The sequence below is a fragment of the Crocodylus siamensis genome, chromosome 1 (assembly GCF_052110815.1).
Source record: "Crocodylus siamensis isolate JL-2025a chromosome 1, ASM5211081v1, whole genome shotgun sequence".
Lineage (NCBI taxonomy): Eukaryota > Metazoa > Chordata > Crocodylia > Crocodylidae > Crocodylus > Crocodylus siamensis.
In genome coordinates, this window is record NC_143395.1 from 394335892 (window position 1) to 394346430 (window position 10539).

At 45.6% G+C, this 10539-nt stretch overlaps 1 protein-coding gene across 1 annotated transcript in view; it reads right to left on the reverse strand.

The window, feature by feature from the left end:
• Positions 1-9862, reverse strand: part of CFAP300 (cilia and flagella associated protein 300) — a 43032-nt gene extending 33170 nt beyond the window's left edge. The window contains exons 1-3 of the mRNA XM_090030200.1: positions 9667-9862; positions 9499-9580; positions 3461-3533 (exon numbers count right to left, since the gene is read on the reverse strand). Coding sequence (XP_089886326.1) covers positions 3461-3533; positions 9499-9580; positions 9667-9788 — 277 coding nt within the window. The 5' untranslated portion in view covers positions 9789-9862. The remainder of the gene's footprint in view (positions 1-3460; positions 3534-9498; positions 9581-9666) is intronic.
• Between the last annotated feature and the right edge of the window lie 677 nt (positions 9863-10539).

A 10539-nucleotide genomic window follows, 5' to 3' on the forward strand; every position in this document is an offset into this window, starting at 1 on the left:
GTCCGACCCCCTGCCATGGGCAGGAATTGTTTCAAGGTAATTTCCATCATCACAGATCCTCATAGGAGGTGAGAGGCTCCATATCAGCTATGAACTGACTGCCCAAAGGAGTTTTCCATCTACTGACTCCTCTGTGAAATCCTGTGAAATATGAACTTTAATTCCTATCCAGGAGAACTTTTACAATCTTTTTTCCAATGCCTGATGAAGGGTGTTTGTGCCCAAAAGCTTGCAATTAAAGATTTTTTTTTTCAAAAATCTTGTTGGTCTAATAAAAGATATCATCTCTACTACCAAGTCCTGATTGCTTTTTCTTCTAGACCAATATGGCTACAACCTGGATACCCTTCAAACATAAACAGCACCCTGCATTTAAAAAAAATAAGCTGGACTTTACATGGCTGTCATCAAAACTTGACAAGTCAGCTTGTATGTGGCCACTAGGAACCTTTGCCAGGCAAGTGCTATAAGCTTCTGTAGAATCTAAGCTTTTATTTATTAAAAAGACATTTCTAGTGCTTTGAAGATAGCTTTGTAAGTGTGAACTGAGTCTAAACAGATGCGCTGCTCCCTTCCTAAGTTTGCTGACAGGCAGGTGCAGTGCTACTGCTACAGTAAAGTGAAAACCATTGGTTTGTTTTCACTGCAGCTACTCAAAGCACTACAAGCAGCAATCAAATTGACAAGAATCAGACCAGTTCGACTTTTCTGATATTTGGGAAAGCTAAGAGCAGTAGGCTAGTAATAAGGCAGAGGAGATTGAAAGCATGACAAGAGTAGAGTACCATACCCCAATCTCTCATTTCTCTGGCTGTTTCCCCTCCGCCAGCTAATAAGAAATGAAGCGGAGCTTGGAGACACTGGTAGCAGCACCAGGACAGCAATGGGGTGAACAGCACTCAGACTGGCATCCCAGGGGCCACAGATTTCCTCTCATTTGGACAACCCTGACCTAGACAGAAGGACATAGGGAGGACATTTTAGGTGTCCAATAAGTAAATGCATTTACTGGACAACTAAAATGTCAGCTGTACACTGAAAGAAACCCTTAAGCACAGTTCTGGGATAGTATTGAGTAGGAAGTCCAAACCACCGTGGCATAACTTCACACCTCAGTACTGTCTCACTTCCCCCAGCCCCCCAATTTTTACATAATCTCTGTCCCATACATCTAGGATAAAAAATGGTAAAAACTTCAAAGAATTGAGGCAATAAGTTAGTAAAGAAATACAAATGAGTTTTTTGGGTAAGGATAAGGAGAGCAGGCAAAGACAAAAGGAAAGACATTGAAGACAGCAGAAAGAGAAGATACCTTATAATCACCGGGGGCGGGGGCGGGGCGAGGATGGGATGGAAAAGATACATTACAATCATAGGGAAAGTGTGAGTCTAGAAAACAAGGAATTACAAATGCAAAATATATAAATAAAAGGCTGATAAAGTGTTAAAATATAAATTTGGGTGGGTATTGGTTTGTAAGTATGGATGCACCACATATTTTTCTGCCCAGACTCAAAGTGTGTGTCCCCACGAGCAGGAACATACGTTTCCTTGGGGACAAACAGCAGCAGCACAATCCGCGACTCTGCCACTTGTCCTGGGGGAACACCCGTGGATGCGCACTCTGGCGCACGGCATGTTGCCCAGGTGGGGAAGGGGAGGCTGTGGCCAACACTGAGCTGGCCCCAGCAGCGTTACTGGGGGCCTCCAGGGGCTGAAGCCACAGTGATCCTACAGTGGAGATCCTGGCTGGCAGCCAGAGAATGGCTCTAGCTGGCCAGGTTTTGGTTTTGCAAGGTGTGCGCTGCCGCCACTTGTGCTGCCCTATTTTTTTCAGGTACGGATTTTTTTGACACTGGGATTTCCTAGTGTCTGACTCCCCCTTCTCCCCCACCACTGCAAATTAACAGCACAGGGAACACTTGCATGTGCGGCACGTGCAGTGTGCAGCCCCGCAGATGGGTCTGCGGTGTTGCATACCACCTGTGCACGCTTGTCTGGATGTGTCCTAAGCTCCTGGGTAAATTTTTCATGTTCTAGCTGAACTCCTTAGATACTGACTGCCTCATGCATCCTAAGGAGACTTTAAAAAAAAAGGAAACAAACACAGCATTTGAATCTAGATTAACAACTTAGATGAAGTAGTAAGCAGTCACTCATTTCCTCCAGATCTGTAGTTAACTTTTTTAGCTAGAATCTTCCAAAGAACTCATGGAAGAGGATGGGAACTTTAATTATAAAGTGTGCCTCTGCATTCATAAATGTACAGGGAATCTTAAACTGGGAATCTGAATGCTTGGGGGACATTGCTAGAATACTGGAAGACCACTTTTTGCTTCCTGGCTTTTAAACCAGAAGCAACATTTCTTACAGAAGTATGCAGAAAAAATATGATGACCATTTAGGATCTGAGAGAGAGAGAGAGAGATAACACATATAGTATTTGAAATAAAATCTATTACTCTTGTGCCCAGTGGGAAGACATTCAAGGATCATCAGAAGATAAAATCCTGTGAATATTTGACAGGTGTCTCTTTACCCTGAGCACAGGGCAATCTGCTGACCTTCCCAAAGGATGGCCTGAAAAGTCACAGGCAAGACAAAACCTATGAAGGCTCTTGTGCAAAGCAGTAGAAGGCCAGATGTAGATCTACTCATGATGCGGGGTACTGTCTTTCCTTAAGCTTGCTAAAGTCTGGCTGGGAAAAGGGTACCTGGAATGGGCCTCAAAATAGAGAAATTCTTGGCGTCTTCTGTGTGTTTTCTGTTTATCTAAAGGCCAAATGCAGAACCCCAAGATGAAACATTGCTGCCTAAAACAAGACAGAGTACTTGGCATTCCCCAAGCTCATGCCACAAGGAGCTGGGACTAGGATGGAGGGGGCAGTAGAAGCACCTCCCCACCCTTGTGCACACATGCACAAAATGCACATTAAGTAATTGAAGGCTGTGCTTGTGTAGGGATATTCTTCCTTTCTCCCAGCTATCTTTGACATAGGACAGTTATGGTTGTATCTGTATGCAAAACACTCCTGGGCATTATCCTGTTGCAAAGTAGATTCTTGGTTGTCACACAGGTGACTGGGTTACCTTGTGTCCACACAACCCAGAGCACAACCTAAGTGTCCAATCTTTACAAAAACACAGTTGTTCTTACCAGAGAGGAACAAAGTCTGCAGCACCACTGAACATATTAGCTAGCCTTATCTACTTTTGTAGACCATCTGGAAAAAATACCATTAAATTGTTGCTGCTATAAAACAATGATTTAGTAACATAAACTAATGTTCTTTACCTATTGTTAAAAGGCATTGTATTAAAGGAATTTTCTGGTGTACATTTATTATTTCATCCAGGTAACGGTACAGATAGAAGTCATCAGTGTTACATACCTTTAAAATGAGAAAAGTTACCACATAGGAAGAAGAAAAAAAGAAAAGAAAAAATATTCTAAATTTACCTAATGTAGTCCACTCTCCAGAACCTGAAAGCAACTTCAAATTGGAGTTCACATTTGGATCATTAAAAAAGTCCTATAAATTTTAAATCAAGAATGAGAGTTAGTTAAAGGATATACCTCTTAGGAACCCAATTAAAAACTGGATTCAGTCTGACTTCAAATTTTACATATCCAGAATTATGCCATCAAGTATATGTCTATGAATTTTTGGGCAAAGCAATTTCTTTTACATACTCATGATTTCTGTGTACCCAAATGCATTTATGCATGCAATCTGACAAAAGTATGTCCAAAAATATTCATACTAAAGATGGACAGTGTGTTCCTATATATTTTAAATAAGCGACATCATGTAATATAGCGTCATTTTCTTCTGCAGCAAGTCATACATAATTTTCATATTCTCTTTAGACCAGTGGTTCTCAACCTTTTTTGTACCAGGACCCCATCTGTAAGCATCCATGACCAGTCCTAACCCAGTGCTCCTCATTCCCAACCCACTCCCCACACCCAAGCCTTAGCCCCCTATGTGTGGGGCAATGGGTGTGTAGGGTTAAAATAATAGGCTTAGATAATCTGCAAGACACTTAAACAGGCATTACTGAGAAAATCTAAGACCTGCAATATTAATTTTCAATAAACCTTGACATACCAGGAAGCTGAAGAAGACTTAAGGATACTAGCATTGTGCCACCATTCCAAAAAAGGGAAATGTAATGACCCAGATTAGGGCTGTCCAGCTGACAGCCTATGAGGGGCTGATGCTACACCTGGGGTCTCTAAGCTCCCTCTCCCTCCCATCCCAGGAGACAGGGTGTCACAACCCATGGTGCAGGGTTGTGAATGCAGCAAGTGAAATGAGGTGGGGGCCACTCACACAATTTGTGTGTGTGTGTGTGTGTGTGCATGCACGCGCACCTGCACACACACACATGCACACGCAAAGCGGGGGCTGCCCATATGCACAGTATGGTGAGGGGTGGTGATGGCCTAGGACCCCAGGGCTCAAACTAGTATGGTCTCTGGAGTATGCAGTGCCCACTGGTGTAGGCCCCTGTCCACTTAGAAGTTAGACAGCCCTTTCCTAGATAATTATTAGTTAGCCTAGTCATTAAGTTAGTAAGACCAAGATCAATACCAAGCAAAAAATGGAAAAGCTGATATGGTATTCAGCTGATATGGTATTCTGAAGTGAACTGTACTAGAGAGTCACTACAGACAGGCTTGTTGTAGATTACAATAAAATCAGGGATATTGTAAATGAGGAGGAGGGCAGGGCAGCCATACAGAGCTAACTAATCACCCTGTAAACTGGATCCATTAAAAAAAATGCATTCAGTAAATCAGTGTGAAGTCAGACTTCTGGATACAAGAAACAAAGGCCACATTTACCAGATGGGGTAACTGTATCTGGAAAGCACTGATTCTGAAAAGGACTTGGGGTCATAATGGATAACCAACTGAGTGAGTTCCCTGTGAGATGCTGTAGTAAAAAAAGGGCTCATGCAATCCTTGGGTGTATTTGCAGAGACATAGTTAACGTACTAGTTTGAAGTCAAGTATTTGCAGAACAGCAAACAATAACTGAGACGCAAGAATTTTTGTAGGTGATTTTTTTTATTGGACCAACTGTATAGCTGGGATGGTCATAGGTAGGGCTTGGTTTTAATCACGGGCCCAGCTCGCAGCACAGCACCTCTTTTAATCTTGAGGTTCCCCTTTTACGACCCTCCTGCTGCTGACTGGTGGAAAGGCCCCACTGGTCTCCCCGCTTGCTCCTGATGGCTGGGAGGCGAAAAACACAGTTTTAAGTATTCCGCAGTTTTTGCTTCCTGTCCAGTCAGCAGCAAGAACCAAAACCGCAGCATATTTAAAACTGCTGTTTCTTCTCCTGGTCATTAGGAGCAAGTGGCTGGGCTGACAGAACCCTTCCACTAATCAACAGTGTGGGGAGAGGGACAGCACGTAGGGGGACCTCCAAGATAAAAGGAGCCACTGTACCACCAGCTGAATATGCCATTTAAACAAGGCCCTAGTCACAGGCAAACTTTCAGGTATCACTGTATGCTTCCTCAGGTCTCTGAAAATAAAAATCCTTGTCCCTTGCATTTTTCCCAGATCATCATGGCTACAATATCACTCCCACAATATCAAGAAAGTAACTGGGAAGTTACATATCTGCATGCAACACAGGTAAAACCCATAGTGGACTATGATGCATAATTCCAGTACCCACATTTTAAGAAAAGGGAGTTGACAACTTAGAGGGGGTGCAGGAGAGAGCCATAAGAGTTATTTGAAAGCTGGAGAAAAATGCATTACAATGAGGACTTAAAGAGCTCAGTCTGGTTAGTTTATCAAAAAGCAGCATGACAGTTAACTTGATTAGATTGTTCCAAGTATATATTTAAAAATATTGGAAACTAAAAGACCCTTTCATCTAAAATAGAAAGGCAAAGCAAGACCCAGCTAGCTGATGCCAGACACATCTAAACTAGAAATAATGCATTAACACCCCCTCCCCCTCACCCCCCCAAAAAACCAAAAAAATCTTCAGGGGAAAAAAATCTTACTCATAGGAACAAACTACCAAAGAAAATGGTAGATTTATAAATTTCAAATAAAAAATGGGCTGACTTGCTGAAAATATACTTTAGCTAAAACTTCAGCACAGTCAAGCATACAGCTTACTGGGCTCAATACTGGATGAAATTTAAAGGTTTCTGATATGCACTAGATCAGGCTAAATGCTCTAAATAGTTCTATCGAGTCTTAAACTCATCAAATGTATGAACGAGTTTGATTTTATTAATGTTTTTGTTTAGATTTTAAAACCTAAAAAATATTTTATGGAGGTAAAAGATGCATTGTGTAAGTCTTCAAACATTCAAGATACAGAATAATCTTAGCAGGAGATAAAATGTACATTTCTGAGTGTATGTGAATCCCTTTAAAACCTCAAACAGCTGTGTCTTCATCTCCAGTAAAAGCAAGCTGGAACTACAAATGGTCGATTCAACAAATAGGAGACAACCAACTTGGTTTTAAATCCTGGAGGTGAATACTCGTGAAAATAAAATCATTTCACTGAGGTGCACAGAACTTTCATATCCACCTACCTATTTAAAGAGCTCTGTTTACAGGCTTAAGATAGTTTCTCTGTTGAGCAGCTACAATTCCAGATGAAGTCAACACAAACTAGAGATCCCTGGTACCTCTGAAAATCAGGTCCTACATTTTCCAGAGAGTGAATGCAGGAGCACATAGTGTGGGGTGGGGATGGATCCAAGGAGGTTCAGTGGTGTAGTTGCACCCCCATTTTGATTCCTGCTTTACCCAAACTTTAAAACCAACTGCCTGGGAGGGGCAGTGGCATTTCTGTTCGAACAGTGCTGAGGGAATTCATAGAGTCATAGAAAATTAGGGTTGGCAGGGACCTCAGGAGGTCATCTAATCCAGTGGCTCTCAACCTTTTTTGTATCAGGACCCTTTTGTAAACACCAATGGCCAGTCCCAAACCAATGCCCCTCACTCCCAACCCGCTGTCCCCCACCCCCCAGCTCTCTTCCCCCAGTGTGTGAGGCAGAGGGGGTCCAAGCAGCCCCTTGTAGGCTGGAACTTTGCCAGCCTGCAAGAGAAAAGCCCCAGTTTCCTATGTTTTTCTCATTTAAAGGACACCCCATTTCTAAAGTGTGTTGATCCATTTTTTAAATTTGTTCATGATCTTTTCATATATTGTTGCAGCCCACTTTTAGGTGACAACCCATGGGTTGAGAAACACTGATCTAGCCCAACCCCCTGCTCAAAGCAGAACCACCCCCAACTATATCATCCCAGCTCATCTCATTCATCACTTATTATAATCTACCCAATCCCTGCTAATCTCTCTTCACCCCACAGGTATTAACAACCCTCTCTCCTTTTTAATGGTCTTGATGTTCAATCAATGAAGCTACCCTTTCTTCTACACTTTGGCTATCTTTTAGCCATTCCTTGTAATGTCTGTCTTCTATTTCACAGCCCTGCAGCCTGTTTTTAGCTCTACGTAAAAATCTTAATTCACGTGTGGAAATGACTGACAGTGAATGACTGTTTGATGCACTGCCAAGATGCTCAAGAAGGCTAGATTTTGTTTTACAAATCTGAATTAGAGACGAACGTTTAACTACAATGACTACAGAACTAATAAAACAATTGCTGACAATTTTTTGCCTAATTTGTTGTATTTTTAATTGATATTTTATCTAGCAAATTGAAGTGCATTCCAATAAAGCTGTATTTGTTTTCTCTTTTCTCTTAAACTGAATAATACAGCACTAGGCCCCCTACCATATTAGTAAAGCTTCAACTTTCTCTTTAACTGGAGAAAAATGTGCTGTGTTTATATATAAGGCGCCATACCACCTGTACTGACATTGTCAACATCCTAGATCTGCCATTGGTGTGGGGGGGACAGCTGCTGTAAATGAATACACAGTTACATTAATTACATGTGCAGGTGAATTTCTACAGAAGTGCAGTGCTTCTCAACTTTTAACTGTGATGGTCCCGAAATCATTTGAGAGGCAAGGATTTCTTAAGGTGTTATCTTTTACAGGCCCAACTGTGTAGTTGGGACACAGTTAGACAAACTCCTTCAGCCCCTTCCCTATGCTGTGCTTAACTTTCTGTGCCTGGATTCCTGTAATCAGAGACCTGAGGAAGAGCCTCTTACTTTCAAAAGCTTGTTTAACTTTATCTCAACCGCATAGTTGGTTCAATAAAAGATATCACCCTAATTGGACCAACTATGTGGTTGGGATAAAGTTAGACAAGCTTTCAAATGCAAGACATTTCCTCACGTCTCTGATTATAGGAAGCCAGGCACAGCAAGTTAAGCACAGCATGGGTCAGAGTTTAGGAACCGCCAACCTAGGGGATCTGGTGTTGGCAAGCATGCGGGGTCTTCTTGTTACTGGTCCAAACCACTGCATCTTTCTTCTTATGATTTCAAGTAAGGGTTCACAGGGGGGAGGAAGGGGCTGGTTTAACTTTATGCCAACTATGTAGTTGGTCAGTAAACACTGGTAATGAGAAACTAGAAAAAATAAAACACCTTAAATACTTTGGAGCAACCATCACAGAACATGCAACATCAGAAAAAGAAGTAAAAACAAAAACAGTTATTACTATTGGACAACTACCAAAACTGAAGAAAATCTAGGCTAGCAGCAACGTCACAATGAAAACAAAACTCCACCTACTACCTGCTGTTGTCTTTTCAGTAACTCTCTGTGACTGATTGTACAAGGATTGCAAAAGACTGGGAAGAAAGGAGGAAAGTTATTGCTACATCCCCAGCCTCTGGATTGACTGGCTAACAGTTGGTCCAATGAAAGACAGCAGCACCCTAAGAAACCCCTGCCTCCCGCATCATTTCAGGACCATCATGGCTACATCGCTCTTAGTCTCTCGGGCCCACACTGCAGGAAGGGTGTCCGGCATCCCAAAGCTTGTCCCACTTCATCCCACCTGCGCAGCTGATCCAGTATAAGAGATCCCCTAGGCCAGCGGTTCCCAAACTGACCGATTGTGCACCACCAAATTAAAACAACACAAGTACCACCATCCAGGGCGCTCCAAGGGTAACTGGTGCCTCCACCACTTTCAGTATAGAGGAAAATAAGTTTAGAGTGAACTTTTAGGGCTCGGTGAGGAGAGCGGCCCCTGTGGGGTGGGTGTGCTGGGCAGGAGTGAGGGGCACCGCCAGCCTGGGGACAGGGGCTGCCAGTCAGGACTAAGGGGCACTTGAGGGGCTGCCATTTAAACCGATGTTCCTGTTATTTTGTTCTGCTTATTATTTTGACCGCCTAGTTCACCAAATGGTTGGCCCGGCCCCTTTTGGTCGTGTCGATGTGCACCCCAGGCAGCTTGTCCCCGTACTCTGGCGGCACCTAGGAAAACCCAGCCCTCTCGGGGCACGCAATCCCACTCGTGTTTTTGCCTCGAGAAGAACCACAGAGCCGAAAGGCCCCGGCCCCCTCCCTCCCCCCTGGTACCAGGACGAAGTGCTCCTGCCGGGGAAGCTCGAAGCGCTGGTCGAAGCCGAAGGCCTGCGCCGCCAGCCCGGCCTGCAGCGACCTGCAAGGGAGGAGGGGGAGGCGGCCCGTCAGCCCGAGGCCGTCGGGGCCGGGGGGGGGGGGGGAGCCCCGCACACGCACACGCACCACTTGAGCAGCCGCTGGCGGGTGTCGGCGCTGTGCAGCCCGGGGAAGGGCTTGTGCGGCAGCGGGCGGAAGGCGAAGCGCGACCCGGCGCGGCCCGGGCCCCAGTCCCCGGCCGCGCACATGTCTGCCCGGTTGCCGGGAGACGGACGCGCGCCGCCGCGGCGCCGCTCCCGCTCCCCTGCGGCCCGCGGGCATCCCGCCAGCCCCGCGCCGCGCCTCGCGCGTCCTGAGCCAGGCCAGGGCCGCACACGAGCCTCTCGCCTGCCTGGAGGGAAAAGCCCTGCTTTTCACCAACCACCCCCCATCCCAAGAGGGACAGCTCCTTGCACTGCAAAATCGCCGCCTGCTCCAGGGTCCCGAGCACAAGGGAACACGTTCCTGCTTTGGAAGGGAGCGGGTGGTTTTGTTTTTCCTCGTCCTAAAGAAAAAGGGCCACATAGATTTCAGGGCGCTCAGGCTGGAAGAGACTTTGCAAGATCCATTGGCGACACGGGTGCGTGTGCACACTCTGAGCGTGGCAGTGCACCCCTTGCGAAAAGGCACCACCACCACCGACGATTGCCGCTGGCTACTGCCGACGCTGCTGTCCGTGTCTGCGAGTGGTTGCCAACCCCTGGCCAGCACTCGCCACCTCCCCCCACCCTCTGCCTACAGCACCGCCGTTGCCTGCAGCCACTCCCCACTTGCCTCCACCACACGGCCACTGGCACTGCCAACAGCGCTGCCACCGCCTGCGGGAGCTCGCCATGCGCCCCGGAGTCCAGGGGCATGCATCGTTCGTGGGCAGCCCCCTGTCCAAAGGCAAGCAGTCAGCAGCAGCGTTCCCTCTAAGTTGCGTGGCGTGCGCGGCTGCACAGGCGCGCTCATGCTGCA